This window comes from Hypanus sabinus, chromosome 21, assembly GCF_030144855.1.
Source record: "Hypanus sabinus isolate sHypSab1 chromosome 21, sHypSab1.hap1, whole genome shotgun sequence".
Lineage (NCBI taxonomy): Eukaryota > Metazoa > Chordata > Chondrichthyes > Myliobatiformes > Dasyatidae > Hypanus > Hypanus sabinus.
The window spans coordinates 52,611,061-52,634,998 of NC_082726.1; the positions used below are offsets into that span (position 1 = coordinate 52,611,061).

General features: G+C 44.6%; 1 protein-coding gene across 4 annotated transcripts in view; it reads left to right on the top strand.

Annotated features, from left to right (window-relative positions):
- lrmda (leucine rich melanocyte differentiation associated) overlaps positions 1-23,938 on the top strand; it is a 1,063,446-nt gene that overhangs the window by 435,816 nt on the left and 603,692 nt on the right. Inside the window, exon 1 of one of the 4 annotated variants that reach the window (XM_059946547.1) lies at positions 13,370-13,388. The exons of the other annotated variants lie outside the window; for them this stretch is intronic. Within the exon in view, the coding sequence (XP_059802530.1) occupies positions 13,381-13,388 (8 nt within the window). The 5' untranslated portion in view covers positions 13,370-13,380. Of the gene's footprint in view, positions 1-13,369; positions 13,389-23,938 lie in introns of those variants that run through there. 4 annotated transcript variants of the gene reach the window in all.

A 23,938-nucleotide genomic window follows, 5' to 3' on the forward strand; every position in this document is an offset into this window, starting at 1 on the left:
GGACCATAGCACTCCACCCCGCCTCCCATCCACGTACCTATCCAGATTTCTCTCAAGTGTTGAAATGAAACCCACACCCACCACCTCTACTGGGAGCTCGTTCCACACTCTTACCACCCTCTGAGGGCAGAATTTCCCCCTTGTGCTCACCTTCAACATTTCATCTTTCACCCTTAACCAATGACCCCTAATTCTAGTCTCACAACACCTCAGCAGAAAAAGTGTACTTGTACTTAACTCATCTATACAGAAACATAGAAAATAGGTGTAGGAGTAGGCCATTCAGCCCTTTGAGCCTGCACCGCCATTCAGTATGATCATGGCTGATCATCCAACTCAGAACCCTGTACCTGCTTTCTCTCCATACCCCCTGATCCCTTTAGCCACAAGGGCCATATTTAACTTCCTCTTAAATATAACCAATGAACCAGCCTCAACTGTTTCCTGTGGCAGAGAGTTTCACAGATTCACCACTCTCTGTATGAAGAATTTTTTCCTCATCTCGGTCCTAAAAGGTTTCCCCTTTATCCTTAAACTGTGACCCCTCGTTCTGGACTTCTCCAACATCGGAAACAATCTTCCTGCATCTAGCCTGCATCTATATCTATATCCCTCGTTATTTTGTATACCTCTGTCAAATCTCCCCTCATTGTCCTACACTCCAGGGAATAAAGTCCTAATCTATTCATCCTTTCCCCTTAACTCAGATCCTCACGTCCCGGCAGCATCCTTTCTACCTATAGTATATAGATAATATACACTATAACATGTATACGTATTTCTCATTACCCACATTTGCAAAAATGATGAGCAGCTGTGTTACAATAATCACTTTATACATTCTAATTTTTGTTTATATTAACTAATGGCAGGTGCTCAGGTTGGTAGACAGGAGACCAGGATTGAACTCATGATGTCTTTTATTCCTGTGATCTATTTTTAACCTGCAGTAACAATAGAAAGATATGAGTGTACCATAAGACATAGAAGCAGAGTTAGGCCATTCAGGCCATTGAATCTGCTCTGTCATTGGATCATGGCTGACTTATTATCCCTCTCATCCCCATTCTCTTGCCTTCTCCCCAGAACCTTTGACACCCTGACTAATCAAGAAAATATCAACCTGTGCTTTAAATATACCCAATGATTCAGCTTCCACCGCCATCTATGTCAATGAACTCCACAGGTTCGCCACCCTCTGGCTAAAGAAATCCCTCCTCATCTCTGTTCTAAAGGGACATTCTTTTTCTCTGAGGCTGCTTGCTCTGGTCCTAGGTTCCTTCACTATGGGGAACATCCACTCTATCTAGGCCCTTCAATACTCGATAGATTTCAATGAGCTCCCTCCTTCATTCGTATAAAATCCACCGTGTACTGGCCCATGCCTGTCCCATGTTATGCAGCCCTTGGCAAAAGGAAACAACCTGTTGCACCTGTTCAAACCTTTATATGAATCGTTTGAAATGCAAACTGTTGACTTTAGGGCACGTTATATTGAAGCATTATTCCACAAGGCAATTCATTTATAGTTCATTCTAATTACATCGGTTTTCCTAAATGAATGGAAACGCAGTAAAATCTCTTTGTAGTTAATCTGATATGAAGTTAGATGTAATGTCATATAAAAGATGAAAGCACTGCCCTAATAAAATGATATAGATGCTTTCAAACCTGGGTTGTGATTATGTGAATAGTTAACTTTTAATAGCTGCATATAATCCCAGAGCAAACAGTTGATGCATAGTGAATAACAAGGATTGAAAATGTTCTAAAGTAACTGACCTAAATGAGACTTGAAAATTTCTGTATTTCAAAAAGCCATGTGTGACAATAAGTGACTCAGAGCCACTCCTCTTTGCTTGTCTGAACTGCACTTTCGAAGCTGCCATATTAAAGGAGGTGAATTAGCACAGCCGACATTAAAATAATCAAACACTCTCAAATAGCCATTGATTGTCTTCAACATTCTGCACTGAGTTATTTTAAAAGCAAGTCACTTCAAGACCTTAGGGATGGGTGGAATTTTCATTACTGTATATTGTTCATGGTTTATTCAAATCAATTTCAACACTGCATCAACACAAAGCGCTGCACTTGGGAATCATTGGATATGAAACCATGCCAATCTAAAACCACAGATCTCATTCAGGTAGGTACGTTGCCAGCACTCAACGAGGTGAGTCATTTGCACATGACTCCCAAATACTCAAGTGACTGCAGAGTTGTCTTAAAAGAAGTTGTTTAAACAGTCAAAGAAACAGATGCAGCAGCAACGTTCCCCTGTAAAATCGGGGTAATTAGTCTAGAAGGGGTTTAGTGTTGCTGGCTGGTGTTGCAGTGACATCTGCACTGGACTTTGAGGCGAGCAGTCCCGGCTTTGAATCTGGCCGGCTACCTGTACACTTTCCATCCGTGCTGGGTTGAGCGCCAAGCAAGCAACTCGGCCTTGTAAAAAAGAGACAAAATTGCTAAGGAAATGGTAAGGTTGCCGCCCAATGCGCCACATGTGGATTTAGTGCACGGAAAACAATGACCTCTGAACTATGAGCATAAGATCAGTTTTCCAGTGCAGAAAGCACACCAAGCCTGATTGTGAGAGGAGAGCGGGGTTAGGTGGCATGATAGCATCATGCTTTATAGCACCAACATTAGGGTTTATTTCCTGCTGCTGTCTGTAGGGAGCTTGTGTTTTCTCTCCTTGACCATGTGAGTTTTCTCCCACATTGCAAAGATGTACGAGTTAGTTAATTAGTAAATTATGGGCATGCTGCGTTATGGGACATTTGCGGACTGTGACATATCCTAGGATTGTGCTGGCCATTGACACAAACGATGCATTTCACTGTATGCTCTGATATTTCAATGCACATGTGACAAATAAAACTAATATTTCTTTCTTCACTTACACAATTATCTCCACTCTGGTTGTTATTTGTCATTATTTGCCGCCTTTAAATAAGCATTTCCAATATTATACCCAAACCGGGCCAGGTCCATGACTAGGAAAGAGGATATTATGCAACTGGTCTCCAGATTCCAAATCACCACATCCTTGTTGGAAGTGGTTGGAAAATCCATGTTGAAATTCCTACCACCAATCACCCAATCTCTTTGACCCACTACTGTCAGGAAAGAGGTACAGGAGCATCAGGACTAGGGGACTGCCAGACTGGGTAACAGCTTCTTCCCGTGGGCAGTGAGTCTAATGTATATTTTGCCACCACCAAGGTCTTGTTACAAGTATTACTTAAACTGTTTATTCTGTATCTGTGCTGCGCACCACCTGCAATTTGTATTATATTTTATTGATTTATTTGTGGTAATATATTGTTTCATGTGCTATGTGTAATATATGTTTTGTGGGTTGGTCCAGAGGAACAGTGTTTCATTTAGTTGTATATATGTACAGTCAGATAATAATAAACTTAAACTTCTGCACCATGGACACCACACTGGTACAACTAGCAAAGGTCCTGCCTCAGTGCTTCAATTAGATGTGTTCAGTCCTCACCTCTAGTACACTGTAAAGCGTCCCTATTGTGGTGATCAACCAGAATGATGAAAGGGTGGGGCGAAGCAGGGAGGGGAAGAGAGTTGATCAGACTCTTGAGAGGAATTAAATGAATTAGAGTGGGAAGTGTGTAAAAATAGTTGCCTGGCCATCTGAAAGAGACTCGAGAAGCTGAAGGATCTGACTCTTTGCTGTACCTCTGAGCCAGAGGCTCACGATGTACCGCTTTCAGCTTTGCTTACTCCTCAGTCTTGCCCTTTATTCTGTTCATTTCACCTATAAGCATTAACAAAGTAGAATGCAAGGCATTTATTCCAGATGGTGGCGTAATCCTAATTACCCTGCACAGTGATTTTGTAAAATTGTGATGATAGAAAAATGATCTTTTCAATAATATTATACCATCTGCTAGAGGAACTCAGCAGAGTACCTCATATTCTGTCTGGATAGTCTGTGATCTGACAGCATGAACATTGGTTTCTCCAACTAGCATTAAAATTTCTCACCCCCCCCCCCCCCCCACTTCTCTCTACCAATAGCTGTTCTGGCTCCCCTCTCACACCTTCCCTTCTGCTAACCTGCCCATCACCTTCCTCTGGTTGCCCCTCCTTCCCTTTCTCCCCTGGTCCACTCTCCTCTTCAATTAGATCCATTCTTCTTCAGCCTTTTCCATCGGTCGCTTCCTTGCTTCTCACTTCAACCCCTCCCCCACCCTCTCACCTTCTACCTCACCTGGTAGTATACACCTTGTTCTCTTTTCTGTCCATCCACCTTCTTATCCTGGCTTCTTCCCCTTTCCTTTTCATTGCTGATGAAAGGTCTCGGTCCAAAATACCTATTCCACACTGCTGAGTTCCCACAGCAATTTTTGTGTGTTGTTCCAGACTTGCAGCAACTGTAGAATATCCCGTGCATATTATACCATCTCACAGCTTCAAATCCAATATGTAACTTCTTTCTTTGTAATTTGTATTTACACCAAAAGAACCGTGTGAGCCTGATTTAATGGAAAGGACTCTAAATCAACAGTGTGAAAGTAACTTGGCTGAACTTCAGGCTTGCCAATCATATTCTTCAAAGTGAGGTGAAGATGTGTGTTAAGCAGCCACAAATTTACATTATGTCAGGCCACAGAATCATAAAATAATTTATGAATATATCAGAAACCTCTAAATTTCAACATGTGGTGTAAAGATCTAATTACACTAACAGAATTATCAGTATAACCTTTGGTCTGATACAGCACTGTAGTTCAATTTTACCTTGTTGTCGACTGAAAGCACATTAAGAAAGATGTGGCAGTATTTGCTTTGGGATTTTCCTGTCAGTAGTGCTTAGGGAAATTGTATGCTAGAGAACGACCTTCGCATGCAAAGGGTCAGCTTTTTTGGCTTTTAAGCAGCAATATGGCTTGGAATTAATAGTGGGGTTATGACAATGGGATATGCTTGAGTGTAGAGTTAGAAACAATGAGTATTTGTAATGAGATTACACTGCGTACCCACTTTATTAGGTATACATGCTTGATAATGGAAATATCTAATCAGCCAATCATGTGGCAGTAGCTCAATGCATAAAAGCATGCAGATATGGTCAAGAGGTTCCGTTGTTGTATAGCCCAATAATGGGCAATAATGCCTTGTCAATGAGAGAAGTCAGAGGAGATGGCCAGACTGTTTCAAGCTGACAGGAAGGTGACAGTAACTCAAATAACTATTAGTTATAACAATGACGTGCAGAAGAGCATCTCCAAATGGACAACACGTCAAACCCTGAAGTGGGTAAGCTACAGCATCAGAAGACCATAAGCATACACTCAGTGGCCACTTTATTAGGTAAAAGTGCCCTCTGAGTGTATGATTATGGAAAGAAAGATTTTGGCAGTGAATTGTGACTTATTCAGCTGCTGAGGGCTTTTGGCTCAGATTGGTAGTGCTTGTTTTCTTGCCCGGCACTAGCTATACCTGCAGTTGATGTGAAGCTGCTTGCCAACAGTGACATCTGCTCAATGTAAGCACCATGAATTTGAATGTCAATATCTTTGCCTTGGAAGTAACACAGAAGTATTTGTCACCCACTGGCAATCATTCTTCAAATAAAAGGTTATCCAGACAGGCCCTTTAATCAACAAGCAGGTCTTTTCTGTCAGCAAAACCTTTTAAATATTAGTGACGAACACTTGCCTCTAGTGCACAGCATGATGAGTAGGGAGATTGATCTCGGAAAATCATTTTCTGATACTCTAGTTGCTACATATTAGATCACCGGAAAGCCATCATGTAATTCAGTGTTATCACATTGGGTAATGCGAATGTGAAATCGGTATTTTGCTCATTTAATGATAGTGAAGCAAGAATGAGCATGTTGTGATATTTACTGATATTCTGCTATATAATGAGCTTACTTAATTTGAGTGTGAATTATCCCAGAGTGTAACCGCAAATATTATTCAGCTGTATTTTTACAATCGGAAGACTGAAGTGGCATTTACTAGCTAGATTTTACTAACAAGACATTGATGATACGCTGATCTGCTGATTGAGAAGAGGTGACGAGATGAGTAATGCCAAGTAATACTTCAAGCCAGTTGCTGACTGATTTAACAAATCATTTCCCAGCCTCTATTTTGCCCCTCCCTCTCATTTCTATATATTGGCCAAAAACGGTCTGCACTCTTAGTCCTGATGAAGGGTCTCCATCCGAAACGTCGACTATTTATTCCCCTGAAGGATTACAAATGCCTTGAGATACGAATGGGCAATAAACTGGACTGGTCAAAGAACACTGAGGCTGTCTACAAGAAGGGTCAGAGCCGTCTCTATTTCCTGAGGAGAGTGAGGTCCTTTAACATCTGCCGGACGATGCTGAGGATGTTCTACGAGTCTGTGGTGGCCAGTGCTATCATGTTTGCTGTTGTGTGCTGGGGCAGCAGGCTGAGGGTAGCAGACCCCAACAGAATCAACAAACACATTCGTAAGGCCACTGGTGTTGTGGGGGTGGAACTGGACTCTCTGACGGTGGTGCCAGAAAAGGGGATGCTGTCCAAGTTGCATGCCATCTTGGACAATGTCTCCCATCCACTCCATAACGCACTGGTTAGGCACAGGAGTACGTTCAGCCAGAGACTCATTCCACCGAGATGCAACACCGAGTGTCATAGGAAGTAATTCCTGCCTGTGGCCATCAAACTTTACAACTCCTCCCTCGGAGTGTCAGACACTCTGAGCCAATAGGCTGGTCCTGGACTTATTTCCACTTGGCATAACTTACCTATTATTATTTAATTATTTATGGTTTTATATTGCTACATTTCTACACTATTCTTGGTTGGTGCGACTGTAACAAAACCCAATTTCCCTCGGGATCAATAAAGTATGTCTGTCTGTCACAGATGTTGCCTGACTTGCTGAGTTCCCTCAGTATTTTGTGTGTGTTGTTCAAGATTTCTGGAAGATCTCTTGTGTCTATGATTTTCTTTGGTTCTTGTTGTGTTCTTTCTTGTACTATTCTTGTATAATTTATGTTTTTACTTGCTTCTTAATGTTGTGCCTGCAATGCAATGTGTCGGTATTGCCGCTGTTAGTAGATTTTCCTTTGCACCTGTATATACTGTAGATGTACCTGTGCATATGACAATGAACTTGCTGCGCCCTGTCTATTCCATTGCCTCCACAGAGGCTGCTTTGTTGAGTTTGCTGCAGCAAATTTTTTGCTGTAGATCTCAGCATCTGCAATTTCTTCTGTCTCCTGACTGCTCTTTGAAATATTTTTTTCTCTTGTTTGTTTTTGTGAAGGATTGATCTCTGAGATAGGTAAGTTAACAATAAATTGGTGGCTAATTTCTCCATCCTGGCAGGAGAACCAGGTTTTAGTTGAGCATCAATGTGCCATAATGCCATGCTGAAATCTTTAAAAGCATTTATTTAGAGTAACACTCCTTCTGGCCCATGAGTCCGTGCTGTCCATGTGACCAATTAACCTAATAACCTGTACTTCTTTGGGATGTTGGAGGAAACCGGAGCGACCTGTGGAAACCCGCGCTGTCATGGGGTGAACATACAAACTCCTTACAGGCAGCGATGGGGATGAATCCAGGTCACTGGCACTGTAAAAGCATTATGCTAACCGCTGCATTACCATGTGACTCCAACGTTGATATCTTCTGGGCTGCAAGAATAGAATGACACTGTTTATTCAACCCAGTACCAGTTATTGTACTTGTTTTTTAAATGAATGGAGAAAATGGAGACACCTCTTTCTCCCTAATTAGGGAGAGAGAGAACCTGCGGTATGTTGAATACCGGGTGAAACGTGAAGTCTTTGGGGTAACTTCAAGTCTGTGCCTTTGTTGTTGCTTTGCTCATGCTTGAGTGCTCAGTGACAGTGCCGATGCTTGCTATTTTTTTGCTGGTGGGAGGAGGGGGGATTGGCGCTTGCTGCCACTAACACGGGGAAGGTAGAAGCTGGGAGGGACTTTGGGGTTTCAGCATTTAAGTGTCGTTCATTCTTTGGGGCACTCCTCTGTTTTCGTGAATGGTTGCAAAGAAAAAGCATTTCAGGATGTATATTATATACATTTCTCTGACATTAAATGTACCTTTGAATATGCAAGAGGAACCATTGAGGGAACTGGCTTTTTAGATTTGGTAATGCATAATAAAGTCAATCAATAATTTAATAGGTATGGGTATGAGCATCTGGGGAAGAGTGATCAAAATTGAGTAGAATTTTACACATACTCGGAAATTCAGGCTGAAACCATGGCTTTAAACAATGAAGACATGTTAAGATATGAGTTTGTTATAATAGCTTTGAAAAATGCAGTAAAACCTATGAAGTGAAAATGTCAGGATTTAGGGAATTAATGCAAAGTCTAGAATAAGTAGATACCTGCACTAAAGCCCCAAAGCCCAAAAGCTACCCTGATGACACAAAATATTTCAGAATTCAGCAATGGAGGACCAAGGATCTGTAAAGGAAAGGAAAAGTACAATATGGAAGTAACCTATTGAGAAACAAAAGCAACGTGCAGATGGCTGGCTCTGCAAGGATCATCACCTTGCCATAGTGCAGAGGCTTGTGAGTTCCAGAGAGCTGGAGGGTTGTGCCACTTGGATTTAGTTCCTCACAGGGTCACCTATGCGGTAAGGTCAAAGGGGGATGTTTCAGACAAAGAGCCATCAAACCAAGACCTTAATGGCAGAGCTGGCAAAAGAAAATGGCAGCAAAGGTGGAGGAAAGCTGCAGGAGTGAAGGTTCCCCAGTCATCTTCAAGTCGAGTCAACTTTTATTGTCATATCGACCATAACTGCTGGCACAGTGCATAGTAAAAATGAGACAATGTTTTTCAGGACCATCGTGCTACATCGTACAAAAAACTAGACTGAACTACGTAATAAAAAAAAAACAACACAGAGAAAGCTACACTAGACTACAGACCTATACTGGACTGCATAAAGTGCACAAAAACAGTGCAGGCATTACAATAAATAGTAAACAAGACAATAGGGCAGTAAGGTGTCAGTCCAGGCTCTGGGTATTGAGGAGTCTGATGGCTTGGGAGATGAAACTGTTACATAGTCTGGTCGTGGAAGCCCAAATGCTTTGGAGCCTTCTCCCAGATAGCAGGCGGGGGAAGAGAATTTATGAGAGGTACATGGGGTCCTTCATCATGCTGTTTCCTTTGCGGATGCAGCGTGTAGTGTAAATGTCCATGATGACAGGAAGAGAGACACCAATGATCTTCTCAGCAGACCTCACTATCCACTGCTGGGTCTTGCGATCCAAGATGGTGCAATTTTCGAACCAGGCAGTGATGCAGCTGCTCAGGATGCTCTCAATACAACCTCTGTAGAATGTGATGAGGATGGGCAGTGGGAGATGGACTTTCCTCAGCCTTCGCAAAAACTAGAGACTCTGCTGGGCTTTCTTTGCTATGGAGCTGGTGTTGAGGGACCAGGTGAGATTCTCCGTCAGGTGAACACCAAGAAATTTGGTGCTCTTTATGATCTCTACCGAGGAGCCATCAATGTTCAGCAATGTTCTTGCATTCCATGTCACAGAATTAACAAGCGGGGTGGACAAAGGAGAGGCAGTGGATGTCATTTACTTGGATTTTCAGAAGACATTTGATCAGGTGCCACACATGAGGCTGCTTAACAAGATAAAATCCTATGGCGTTACAGGAAAGATATTGGCTTGGATAGAGCAATGGCTGACAGGCAGGAGGCAGCAAGTGGGAATAAAAGTGGGCCAGTGATTAATGGTGCTGCTCAGGCATCAGTATTGGGACCGCTACTTTTCTCATTGTTTGCCAATGATTTCGATAATGGAATTGATGGTTTTGTGGCAAAGTTTGCAGAGGATAAAAAGGTAGGTGGAGGGGTAGATAGTCCTGAGGAAGCTATGCGATTGCAGCAGGACTTAGATGTATTGGAAGAATGGGCAAAAAAGTGTAGGTGGAATACAGTGTTGGGAAATGTATGAAAATGCATTTTGGTAAAAGGAGCAGAAGTGCAGACTACTATTTAAATGTGGAGAAGGTTCAAACTTCAGAGGTGCAGAGGGACTTAGGAGTCCTCGTGCAAGACTCCCAGGAGGGTAATTTACAGGTGGAGTCTGTGGTTAAGAAAGCAAGGGCAATGTTGGCATTCATCTCAAGGGGAACAGAATATAAAACCAAGGAGGTAATGCTGAGCCTTTATAAGACACTAGTCAGGCTGCACTTGAAGTATTGTCAACAGTTTTGAGCCCCATATCTCAGAAGCGTTATGTTGCCTTTGGAGAGACTCCAGAGGAGGTTCACAAGCATGATTCTGGGAATGAAGGGGTTAACATATGAGGAGCGTTTCACAGCTATAATCTTGTACTCACTGGAATTTAGAAGAATGTGGGGGGGATCTCATTGGAACCTACCAGATATTGAAAGGGCTAGATAGGGTGGATGTGGAGAGGATGTTTCCTCTGGTGGGGGTATCCAGACTAAGAGGGCACAGCCTCAAAATTGAGGAGCGACCCTTTAGAACAGAGGAAAGGAGAATTTTTTTCCAGCCAGGGAGTAGTGAATATGTGGAATACTCTCCCACAGACTGTGGTGGCGGCCAAGTCCATGGGTATATTTAAGGATGGAGTTTGATCATTTCCTGTTCTGTCAGGGCATCAAAGAATATGGCAAGAAGGCCAGTGTATGAGGTTGAGTGGGATCTGGGGTCAGCCATAATGGAATGGTGGAGAAGACTCAATGGGCTGAATGGCCTAATTCTGCTCATATGTCTTATGGTCCAACCCTGACCCCAGTCTGTCTAGGACCATGTGGTGGCCACATGTACATTAAACAAGGTCACGCGCAGTCATTCTCCATTAAGGGAATCCATCTGACATCTTGGATAATGTGGATCTTGAAGTGGCCTTGACAGCCAGCTGAGGACTCACCAACAGGCAACACCTTAGGAGAACAACATACCCAACTCGAGTGATCACACTACAACATAGCTGGAAAGCAAAAGTTAATGTGGTTCCTTTACATTCTGAGAGACAAGAAATTATATGGAGGGAAAAGGAAATGGCAGAGAAAGTAAAAATTCAGCATCTTTCTTCATATTATAAGAGAGGACATTTTCTACTCCAGTCCTTATACAACAAGTGAAGAATAGCAGGTCCAGAATGAATAAGGAGATGGAAGAAATGAGCATCAGTGAGAAATGCTACTGGGGAATTGAATGGGGTTGGAAGCTGCTAAATCACCAGGATCCTCATTCTTAGTTGTTTAAAGGGGTTGCCATGGAGACAGTGAATGCACTAATTGTCACCTTCCAAAATTCGTATATTCTAGAAATCCACTTTTTCAAGCACTTCTCCCTTATAAAATCATTTCCACAGGGTACTTCATTGAATACTTTTCTGAAGCTTAGGCATATTAAATAAGTGAATTCACTTTACCATTTTTAAACATTTTAAGTCAGTTGAATGTTTTAATTTTCTTCCTTTTGAAATTCGTATCCTGACACTTTTGAAATTATGCTCTCTGCTTCAATTGTCAATTTGGTTCGCACCGATCTGAAGGTGGTAAATGTAATCGAGGATTTATGAAAAGAGGGAGAGAGAAAACATAGGCTTACAAACTAACTAAAATTAATCAGGAAGATGATAGTAGTGCTCGAGAAAATAATAATCTGGAGACCTAGATTCAATTCTACTGCCATCTTTAAGGAGTTTGTACATTCTCCCCATGGGTCTCCTCCCACATACCAAAGACGTATGGGTAAGGAGGTTAATTGTTCACATGGCTGTAATTGAGCAACACAGACTCGTGTTGTGGAAGGTCCTGTTACCATGCCCTATCTCTAAAAAAAATTAAATAATAATAAAAAAGGGGGAAAGATCAAATAGGCTGGGTTTTAGGCCAAGTGTTGTTAATAGTGGGGTTCTGAAGGACCCACCATCTTTGTTACAGATTTGGAAACGTGGACCAAGTGTATTCTATCCAAATCAGCTACTGGTACAAATCTGGCTGGGTTGTAACAAAGATGAAGAGAGGCTTTAAGAGATTGTAGAGTGTGTGGGTTGGACATGACAGTTGAAATAATGTGGGAACAATGGGAGATAGTGTGTGTGGAGTGTGCACATTCTCTCTGTGACCACGTGGATTCTAATGTGTACCTTTCGTAGGTCTTACAACAAAGCACAATAAACCCAGAATGGATCTATTAAAAGCATGTTTATTACTTGCAAAGGGAAGACCACCTCCATTCTTCATATTTGACAGCAGGCAGCTTCCATTTTACAGCTTACAAAGTTCATTTTTATCCAAATTTTCTGGCTTTTCTTTGGCTGTTGTCTGTTCTGTAAATCAGCTCCTCCACTTAGCAGCTGCAGTCTTGCTTCACTTCTATTTAAGGTCACACAGAGTACCAATCTCCCCTTACTTACACAATGATCAATAATTACATGCCTTCAGTCACGTATACACTTAGCATATAGTAAAGCACTCTGGGATTATACTGGTTCCATTTTGTCATTTAATTTTCATTTTTAAAATCTTTTTATTGACACATAATCTTCTACAGCTGTAAAATGATGAAAAACTTCATCAAGTTGATATATATACAATTAATAAAGCTGAAGAAAAAAACTTATCAAAAAGGATAATATATGATAATGAAAAAAACAATTTATATAAAGAAAAGAAGGAAAAAAGAGAGATCCAACTTACTTAAAAAAAAGAAACCCCACTAACTACAAGAGAAAGAAAAAGAAAAAAGAAAAAAACCCATTAGGAATCAACTCCTGGAGCAATATGGCTTACCATCGTCCATATACATTAAAAAAACGAATCATCAACCACCAATTCATGTTTATATAAAATAAAATTGGAAGGAAACCGTATAAAATAGTTCAAATTAAATGATAATATTTGGCAAAAGAGCCCCATCTTCTCTCAAAATCAAATTGAGGATCAAAAGTTCTACATCTGATTTTTTCCAAACTAAGACATAACGTTACTTGAGAAAACCACTGAATTAAGGTAGGGACAGAGGTATCTTTCCATTTTAATAAAATAGCCCTTCTTGCCAACAATGTAACAAATGCAATTACATGTTGGTCTGAAGATGAAATACCCTGAATATGATGCGGAACTATTCCAAATAGAACAGTCAATCTATTAGGTTGTACATTAATTTTCAGAGCCTTAGAAATTGTAGAAGATAAAGATTTCCAAAAAGATTTTAATGAAGGACCCATTTTGTCACATTGCAAGATTAAATGCTTAAAAAAATCTCAACATTTTGAATATATTTCCACAGTTTCCTCCCAAAGCCCAAAAAATGTGCAGGTTGGTGGATTAATTGGCCACAAAGAATGTACCTTAAATGTGCAGGTGAGTAGTTGAATTTGGGAGAAGATGTTGGTTAAACAGGACAATATAATAGAGAGCATAGGATTAGTATAAAAAAATTGGAGCGCTTGATGGCTGGCACAAACTTTATGGTTGAAGGGCTTGTATAGTTGTTGTAGGCAAACCAGTAAGTGCAAGATCATAATGAGGTAGTTTGCAAGCCCAGCAGTCCATCTTATTGAACAAGAAGCCCATTCAAGGGTCTGATAACAGTGGGATAGAAGCTTTCCTTGAGCTTGGTGTTGTGTGCTTTCAGTCGCTTGTATCTTCTGCCCTAAGGGAGAGGGAGAACAGAGAATGTCCATGGTAGGTGGGGCCTTTAATTATGCTGGCTTCTTTACTGAGGCAGTGAGAAGAGACAGAGTCTGCGGGGGGGGGGGGGGGGTCACCTCCTGGGATTTGCTGAGCTGTGTCAACAATTCCGCAGTTCTTTGTGGCCACGCACTGGTCAGTTGCCATGCCAGCTGTTATGCATCCAAACAGAATACTTTCCATGGTTTATCAACAAAAATTTGTAAGAGTCAACTGGGCCATGCTGAATTTCTTTAGCCCTCTGAGGAAGTAGTGGTTCCATCCCTTATCTTACAATGAATTAGTGTGATCTTCACTTGAGAGTCTCTTTACGACTTGTCACTTTTACCAGGGTTTTCCTCAGTTGTCCGATTCCTCATCCTCTGACTTTATGTTGGTCCCTTTCAGATCATGCTTCTGTGAAATGCCTTCAGCTATTTAAAGCTCCCTCACAGTAAAATGAACTTTGCACCTGAGCTCAAGCAAGTGTTGTCAGAAATGGGAGAAATAAATATGTGAGATGTATGCTATCCATTTTGATTGAATTCTGATGTATCAAGTTCAAAGCAAATATTATTATCAAAGTACAAGCAGCATATGTCACCCTGAAGTTCATTTTCCTGTGGACATGCGCAGCATTTCTGTAGAATAGTAACTATAACAAGATCAATGAAAGATTAATGTAAATAAATAGCAATAAATAATGAGAACATGAAATAACAGGTGTCCTTAACTTGAGATTATTGGTTCTGGGAACATTTCAAGGAATGGGAAAGTGAGTGTAGTTAACCTCTTTGTCCAAGAGGCTGATGGCTGAGGGTAGTAACTGTTCTTGAGCCTAGTGGTGCAAGTCCTGAGGTTCTTCTGCCTTCTACTGCTGGTAGCAGTGAGAGAAGAGCATAGCCCAGGTGGAGAGGATCTCTGATAATGGATGCTGCTTTCCTGTGACAGTGTTTCATGTAGATGTGCTCAGTGGTTGGGGGGGCTTTACCCATGAAGTACTGGGCCAAATCCATTATATGTTGTAGGAATTTCCGTTGAAAAGCATTGGTGTTTCCATACCTGGCTTTGATGCAGCCAGTCAATACACTCTCCACTACACAGCTATAGAAGCTTGTCAAAGATTTTGATGCCACACCAAATCTCCCCAGCCTCCTAAGAAAGTAGAGGCACTGTCATTCTTCCTTCGCAATTGAATCCAGGGCAGGTCTTCTGAAATGAATAAGATGATCCCAAATCTTGGTGCATTGATTATTAACATCTTTACCTGCTGGAAATCCAGAGCAGCACACACAAAATTCTGGAGGAACTTGGCAGGTCAGGCAGCATCCTCGTAGAGGGACATACAGTGGTTTCAGGCTTTTGGGATGAAGGGTTGTCCTGGTGATGGGTCTCAGGACATACATTCTGCCTGACGTGCTGAGTTTCTCCAGCATTTTGTGTGTGTTACTCCTGATGCATTGAAGCATGTGTGTGCATGCAGAAGAGAGAGTGAATTGTGCATTGTCCACCTTGATGTTAGTTAAGCAGTCTGTAGTATTGTGATGGTAAAGCCAGTTATAATCTTCCATTCCCTGTCCTGACTTGCACCTGCTAACCCTTGCTTTCCCTCTGTCAGGTCAACGATATACAGGCCTTAGCTGCGTGGTTTTGCTACTTGTCATGTCCCAAAGATGTTGTACATCTTGTTTCAGAGATATTTTGCTGTAATGTTCTTTGACCTTTTCCATTCAGCAAGCCAGTCGAATAGTTGCACAGTGAGGAAAATTGAGCTGTTTTATTCCTCCCCAAGGATCTTCATGTTTCCTTTCCACCATTTATTTGAAAGCTATCATTTTCTTGATTTCATAGCTGAAAACTTCATTGATTTGTGGGATGATAGATGCTAAGACTTCTTCTATTGACATGGCTATTGACAGTTTTCAGTAAATTCTGTGTCTAATTATCACTCTCTGCTAAATGATACACCTTATGGACTTGAGAGCTGGAGTCGATATCTTTCAGTGTATTGTTGCAACGGCAGACTCTATTGAATATTGTGTCAAACTGATGTGATTTATGTGATCAGAAAAAAAAAGTTCTGTCTGCGTGCTGCATAATTAAACAAAGTGCCAAGTGACTGGTGACAAAATAAGGTCTGCCACAGCCATCAGTAAATGAGAAAGGATTTCAAGAGTAAATGACCCAGACATTGAAGAATCTGTTTTGGCATTTTATGTTTTTCAATTTTCAGGGTTCGATTTCTTCTTTTCCCCTCACCAAGGCTCAAGAATTGGAAAGGGTTTTTCTGTCCTTACTGTGTCTTACTCTGCTTGCTAGACTAGTATAGATGTGCACCTAAAGCACAATTGGATGGCATTGCTGCTGTCAGCACTTTGTGAGACCTCTATTTTTCAGTAACATTGTATCCCTTGGAACCTGCTGTTTAACTCATGCCTATAAAGCCAAAACAATTTCTTCCTCTCCCCCTGGGCTCTGTTAAAAGATGCAAACCTTTGCTAATGGTGTCATGTAACATTTTAGTACCATGGCACACTAAAAGCTCGTGCTTTCTGAAGGATTCCATTCTGTCATATTTCAGTAAAATGTCTTCATCCTTGCCTGTATTTGTACAAAAGTCAAATGTGCCTTTGACAAATGTGAGAATCCAGCTGCTCATTAGGATGAAAAAATATGAAGCTTAATGTTCTACGTAGTGGTAAATAGTTACCAAAAATAAATTCACAAATGTGTTTTGAACTACATTTGGCGCCATGGGGTTACAATAGTGAAAAAGAATATTTCAATGGTGACTGAGGGTTCTGGTGTAAAATATGTTCATAACTCAATTGTTCCTGCATTGCTTTTGAATTATAGGTCTTTCACAGTTATGAAAGAACTGCCATAAATCTCCGTCACCAGGAAGATATCCTATGTGTCTTATTTATTTATTCACAACTTTAGCAGAAAATAATGCAGCTGTCGTCATTATATAAACAAACTACCAGCATTATAGTAAGCCGCAAACATAACAGCTAACATATGGAGTAGTTGTTTGCTGTGGAGACCTGCATGTGAAAGAATGTGATATTTTGTTTTTCCTTCTGGGATTGTCAAGACTCAGAAGATTTCTAAAAAAACAAATCTAGGAGTACAGCAGATCAAACCATATTTGTTACTAAAATGCCTTAGGGTTGGTGCATTGAAAGTTGCTGGTTTGCAGTTATTCATACACGGTGTATAACTAAACGATTGTACAATGTGAGAGATATTTCTGGATCACGTTAGCATCACAAAGGAAGAGCTTACATTATTGTTCAATATTGTTACTTCAATATTTACAATTGTCCACTTCACAAATAATCTGTAAGGGATTGTCAGGTGAATATTTGTTCTTTCCCTGTTAAAGATTTTATGTTTGTAGAAAAAAGGATGATAAATTCAGACATCCTTTCATAAAGTGGCAACTATATTTTCAAAGTAATGTGTTAGACCAAAGTAAAATGGTAATGGAGAAAATGATTAAAAAGGTACAAAATGAAAGCATCATTGAAAGTTTAATTGAAACTACCATAAGGAGGGCAAAAAAGTCAAAATGAGTGAGTGGATGGACAGGAGCAGACTGTTGGAGTGAGTGAGTGGATGGGAGGCAGGTTGCCAAGTGAGTGAATTGGTGGACGGGAGGCAAACTGTCAGAGTGAATTGGCTGATTTATGGGAAGGCAGACTGGAGGACAGAGTGAGTGGACAGGAGGCTGACCGTTGGAGTGAGTGAGTGGACAGGAGGCTGACTGTTGGAGTGAGTGAGTGGACAGGAGGCTGACTGTTGGACTGAGTGAGTGGACATGAGGCTGACTGTTGGACTGAGTGAGTGGACAGGAGGCTGACTGTTGGAGTGAGTGAGTGGACATGAGGCTGACTGTTGGACTGAGTGAGTGGACAGGAGGCTGACTGTTGGAGTGAGTGAGTGGACAGGAGGCTGACTGTTGAACTGAGTGAGTGGACAGGAGGCTGACTGTTGGAGTGAGTGAGTGGACAGGAGGCTGACTGTTGGAGTGATTGAGTGGACAGGAGGCTGACTGTTGGACTGAGTGAGTGGACATGAGGCTGACTGTTGGAGTGAGTGAGTGGACAGGAGGCTGACTGTTGGAGTGAGTGAGTGGACAGGAGGCTGACTGTTGGAGTGAGTGAATGGACAGGAGGCTGACTGTTGGAGTGAGTGAGTGGACAGGAGGCTGACTGTTGGACTGAGTGAGTGGACATGAGGCTGACTGTTGGAGTGAGTGAGTGGACAGGAGGCTGACTGTTGGAGTGAGTGAGTGGACAGGCGGCTGACTGTTGGACTGAGTGAGTGGACAGGAGGCTGACTGTTGGAGTGAGTGAGTGGACAGGAGGCTGACTGTTGGAGTGAGTGAGTGGACAGGAAGCTGAATGTTGGAGTGAGTGAGTGGACAGGAGGCTGACTGTTGGACTGAGTGAGTGGACAGGAGGCTGACTGTTGGAGTGAGTGAGTGGACAGGAGGCTGACTGTTGGACTGAGTGAGTGGACAGGAGGCTGACTGTTGGAGTGAGTGAGTTGACAGGAGGCTGACTGTTGGACTGATTGAGTGGACAGGAGGCTGACTGTTGGAGTGAGTGAGTGGACAGGAGGCTGACTGTTGGAGTGAGTGAATGGACAGGAGGCTGACTGTTGGACTGAGTGAGTGGACAGGAGGCTGACTGTTGGACTGAGTGAGTGGACATGAGGCTGACTGTTGGAGTGAGTGAGTGGACAGGAGGCTGACTGTTGGAGTGAGTGAGTGGACAGGAGGCTGACTGTTGGACTGAGTGAGTGGACAGGAGGCTGACTGTTGGAGTGAGTGAGTGGACAGGAGGATGACTGTTGGAGTGAGTGAGTGGACAGGAAGCTGAATGTTGGAGTGAGTGAGTGGACAGCAGGCTGACTGTTGGAGTGATTGAGTGGACAGGAGGCTGACTGTTGGACTGAGTGAGTGGACATGAGGCTGACTTGGAGTGAGTGAGTGGACAGGAGGCTGACTGTTGGACTGAGTGAGTGGACAGGAGGCTGACTGTTGGAGTGAGTAAGTGGACAGGAGGCTGACTGTTGGAGTGATTGAGTGGACAGGAGGCTGACTGTTGGACTGAGTGAGTGGACAGGAGGCTGACTGTTGGACTGAGTGAGTGGACATGAGGCTGACTGTTGGAGTGAGTGAGTGGACAGGAGGCTGACTGTTGGAGTGAGTGAGTGGACAGGAGGCTGACTGTTGGACTGAGTGAGTGGACAGGAGGCTGACTGTTGGAGTGAGTGAGTGGACAGGAGGCTGACTGTTGGAGTGAGTGAGTGGACAGGAAGCTGAATGTTGGAGTGAGTGAGTGGACAGAAGGCTGACTGTTGGACTGAGTGAGTGGACAGGAGGCTGACTGTTGGAGTGAGTGAGTGGACAGGAGGCTGACTGTTGGACTGAGTGAGTGGACAGGAGGCTGACTGTTGGAGTGAGTGAGTTGACAGGAGGCTGACTGTTGGACTGATTGAGTGGACAGGAGGCTGACTGTTGGAGTGAGTGAGTGGACAGGAGGCTGACTGTTGGAGTGAGTGAATGGACAGGAGGCTGACTGTTGGACTGAGTGAGTGGACAGGAGGCTGACTGTTGGACTGAGTGAGTGGACATGAGGCTGACTGTTGGAGTGAGTGAGTGGACAGGAGGCTGACTGTTGGAGTGAGTGAGTGGACAGGAGGCTGACTGTTGGAGTGAGTGAGTGGACAGGAGGCTGACTGTTGGACTGAGTGAGTGGACAGGAGGCTGACTGTTGGAGTGAGTGAGTGGACAGGAGGCTGACTGTTGGAGTGAGTGAGTGGACAGGAAGCTGAATGTTGGACTGAGTGAGTGGACAGCAGGCTGACTGTTGGAGTGATTGAGTGGACAGGAGGCTGACTGTTGGACTGAGTGAGTGGACATCAGGCTGACTTGGAGTGAGTGAGTGGACAGGAGGCTGACTGTTGGAGTGAGTGAGTGGACAGGAGGCAGACTGTTGGAGTGAGTGATTGGACAGGAGGCTGACTGTTGGACTGATTGAGTGGACAGGAGGCTGACTGTTGGAGTGAGTGAACAGGAGGCTGACTGTTGGACTGAGTGAGTGGACATGAGGCTGACTGTTGGAGTGAGTGAGTGGACAGGAGGCTGACTGTTGGAGTGAGTGAGTGGACAGGAGTCTGACTGTTGGACTGAGTGAGTGGACAGGAGGCTGACTGTTGGAGTGAGTGAGTGGACAGGAGGCTGACTGTTGGACTGAGTGAGTGGACAGGAGGCTGACTGTTGGAGTGAGTGAGTGGACAGGAGGCTGACTGTTGGACTGAGTGAGTGGACAGGAGGCTGACTGTTGGACTGATTGAGTGGACAGGAGGCTGACTGTTGGAGTGAGTGAGTGGACAGGAGGCTGACTGTTGGACTGATTGAGTGGACAGGAGGCTGACTGTTGGACTGAGTGAGTGGACAGGAGGCTGACTGTTGGACTGAGTGAGTGGACATGAGGCTGACTTGGAGTGAGTGAGTGGACAGGAGGCTGACTGTTGGAGTGAGTGAGTGGACAGGAGGCTGACTGTTGGAGTGAGTGAGTGGACAGGAGGCTGACTGTTGGACTGATTGAGTGGACAGGAGGCTGACTGTTGGAGTGAGTGAGTGGACAGGAGGCTGACTGTTGGAGTGAGTGAGTGGACAGGAGGCTGACTGTTGGACTGAGTGAGTGGACAGGAGGCTGACTGTTGGAGTGAGTGAGTGGACAGGAGGCTGACTGTTGGAGTGAGTGAGTGGACAGGAAGCTGAATGTTGGAGTGAGTGAGTGGACAGGAGGCTGATTGTTGGACTGAGTGAGTGGACAGGAGGCTGACTGTTGGAGTGAGTGAGTTGACAGGAGGCTGACTGTTGGACTGATTGAGTGGACAGGAGGCTGACTGTTGGAGTGAGTGAGTGGACAGGAGGCTGACTGTTGGAGTGAGTGAATGGACAGGAGGCTGACTGTTGGACTGAGTGAGTGGACAGGAGGCTGACTGTTGGACTGAGTGAGTGGACATGAGGCTGACTGTTGGAGTGAGTGAGTGGACAGGAGGCTGACTGTTGGAGTGAGTGAGTGGACAGGAGGCTGACTGTTGGACTGAGTGAGTGGACAGGAGGCTGACTGTTGGAGTGAGTGAGTGGACATGAGGCTGACTGTTGGAGTGAGTGAGTGGACAGGAGGCTGACTGTTGGAGTGAGTGAGTGGACAGGAGTCTGACTGTTGGACTGAGTGAGTGGACAGGAGGCTGACTGTTGGAGTGAGTGAGTGGACAGGAGGCTGACTGTTGGAGTGAGTGAGTGGACAGGAGGCTGACTGTTGGACTGATTGAGTGGACAGGAGGCTGACTGTTGGACTGAGTGAGTGGACAGGAGGCTGACTGTTGGACTGACTGAGTGGACAGGAGGCTGACTTTTGAAGTGAGTGAGTGGACAGGAGGCTGACTGTTGGAGTGAGTGAGTGGACAGGAGGCTGACTGTTGGACTGAGTGAGTGGACAGGAGGCTGACTGTTGGAGTGAGTGAGTGGACAGGAGGCTGACTGTTGGACTGAGTGAGTGGACAGGAGGCTGACTGTTGGACTGATTGAGTGGACAGGAGGCTGACTGTTGGAGTGAGTGAGTGGACAGGAGGCTGACTGTTGGACTGATTGAGTGGACAGGAGGCTGACTGTTGGACTGAGTGAGTGGACAGGAGGCTGACTGTTGGACTGAGTGAGTGGACATGAGGCTGACTTGGAGTGAGTGAGTGGACAGGAGGCTGACTGTTGGAGTGAGTGAGTGGACAGGAGGCTGACTGTTGGAGTGAGTGAGTGGACAGGAGGCTGACTGTTGGACTGATTGAGTGGACAGGAGGCTGACTGTTGGAGTGAGTGAGTGGACAGGAGGCTGACTGTTGGAGTGAGTGAGTGGACAGGAGGCTGACTGTTGGACTGAGTGAGTGGACAGGAGGCTGACTGTTGGAGTGAGTGAGTGGACAGGAGGCTGACTGTTGGAGTGAGTGAGTGGACAGGAAGCTGAATGTTGGAGTGAGTGAGTGGACAGGAGGCTGACTGTTGGACTGAGTGAGTGGACAGGAGGCTGACTGTTGGAGTGAGTGAGTTGACAGGAGGCTGACTGTTGGACTGATTGAGTGGACAGGAGGCTGACTGTTGGAGTGAGTGAGTGGACAGGAGGCTGACTGTTGGAGTGAGTGAATGGACAGGAGGCTGACTGTTGGACTGAGTGAGTGGACAGGAGGCTGACTGTTGGACTGAGTGAGTGGACATGAGGCTGACTGTTGGAGTGAGTGAGTGGACAGGAGGCTGACTGTTGGAGTGAGTGAGTGGACAGGAGGCTGACTGTTGGACTGAGTGAGTGGACAGGAGGCTGACTGTTGGAGTGAGTGAGTGGACATGAGGCTGACTGTTGGAGTGAGTGAGTGGACAGGAGGCTGACTGTTGGAGTGAGTGAGTGGACAGGAGTCTGACTGTTGGACTGAGTGAGTGGACAGGAGGCTGACTGTTGGAGTGAGTGAGTGGACAGGAGGCTGACTGTTGGAGTGAGTGAGTGGACAGGAGGCTGACTGTTGGACTGATTGAGTGGACAGGAGGCTGACTGTTGGACTGAGTGAGTGGACAGGAGGCTGACTGTTGGACTGACTGAGTGGACAGGAGGCTGACTTTTGAAGTGAGTGAGTGGACAGGAGGCTGACTGTTGGAGTGAGTGAGTGGACATGAGGCTGACTGTTGGAGTGATTGAGTGGACAGGAGGCTGACTTTTGAAGTGAGTGAGTGGACAGGAGGCTGACTGTTGGAGTGAGTGAGTGGACATGAGGCTGACTGTTGGAGTGATTGAGTGGACAGGAGGCTGACTGTTGGAGTGAGTGAGTGGACAGGAGGCTGACTGTTGGAGTGAGTGAGTGGACAGGAGGCTGACTGTTGGAGTGAGTGAGTGGACATGAGGCTGACTGTTGGAGTGATTGAGTGGACAGGAGGCTGACTTTTGAAGTGAGTGAGTGGACAGGAGGCTGACTGTTGGAGTGAGTGAGTGGACATGAGGCTGACTGTTGGAGTGATTGAGTGGACAGGAGGCTGACTGTTGGAGTGAGTGAGTGGACAGGAGGCTGACTGTTGGAGTGAGTGAGTGGACAGGAGGCTGACTGTTGGAGTGAGTGAGTGGACATGAGACTGACTGTTGGACTGATTGAGTGGACATGAGGCTGACTTGGAGTGAGTGAGTGGACAGGAGGCTGACTGTTGGACTGAGTGAGTGGATAGGAGGCTGACTGTTGGACTGAGTGAGTGGACATGAGGCTGACTGTTGGACTGAGTGAGTGGACAGGAGGCTGACTGTTGGACTGAGTGAGTGGACAGGAGGCTGACTGTTGGAGTGAGTGAGTGGACAGGAGGATGACTGTTGGAGTGAGTGAGTGGACAGGAGGCTGACTGTTGGAGTGAGTGAGTGGACAGGAGGCTGACTGTTGGACTGAGTGAGTGGACAGGAGGCTGACTGTTGGAGTGAGTGAGTGGACAGGAGGCTGACTGTTGGTCTGAGTGAGTGGACAGGAGGCTGACTGTTGGAGTGAGTGAGTGGACAGCAGGCTGACTGTTGGAGTGAGTGAGTGGACAGGAGGCTGACTGTTGGAGTGAGTGAGTGGACAGGAGAATGACTGTTGGAGTGATTGAGTGGACAGGAGAATGACTGTTGGAGTGATTGAGTGGACAGGAGGCTGACTGTTGAACTGAGTGAGTGGACAGGAGGCTGACTGTTGGACTGAGTGAGTGGATGGTGTTGAGGCAGACATTCGGAATAATTCATTTATGGGCAGGAGGCAGACATTCGACAATAATGTGTGGATGGACAGGGGCAGATCCTTGGAGTGAGTGAGTTTGCGGAAGGGAGGCAGACTCACACAGTGAGTGTGTGTATTCGGTGGATGTTTGTAGGAGGTAAATGGATGCAATGGAGGCAGACTGGCGAGCGATTGAACTAATGTTTGGATGGAAGGCCAGCTGTCCGAGTGAGAGTGGTATGGACAGAGGGCAAACTTTTGGAGTGAGTGAATGTATGGTTGAAAAGCACATTCTTGGGTGAGTGAGTGTACATACAGGAGACAGACTGCCGAAGTGAGGATGTGGACAGGAGGTAGATTATCGGAGTGAGTGGTGGTAAATTGTTGTTATAGCCGGAGATGGTAATGGGGATGACCTTTTAAAAGCTCCCAACCGCGTGCGC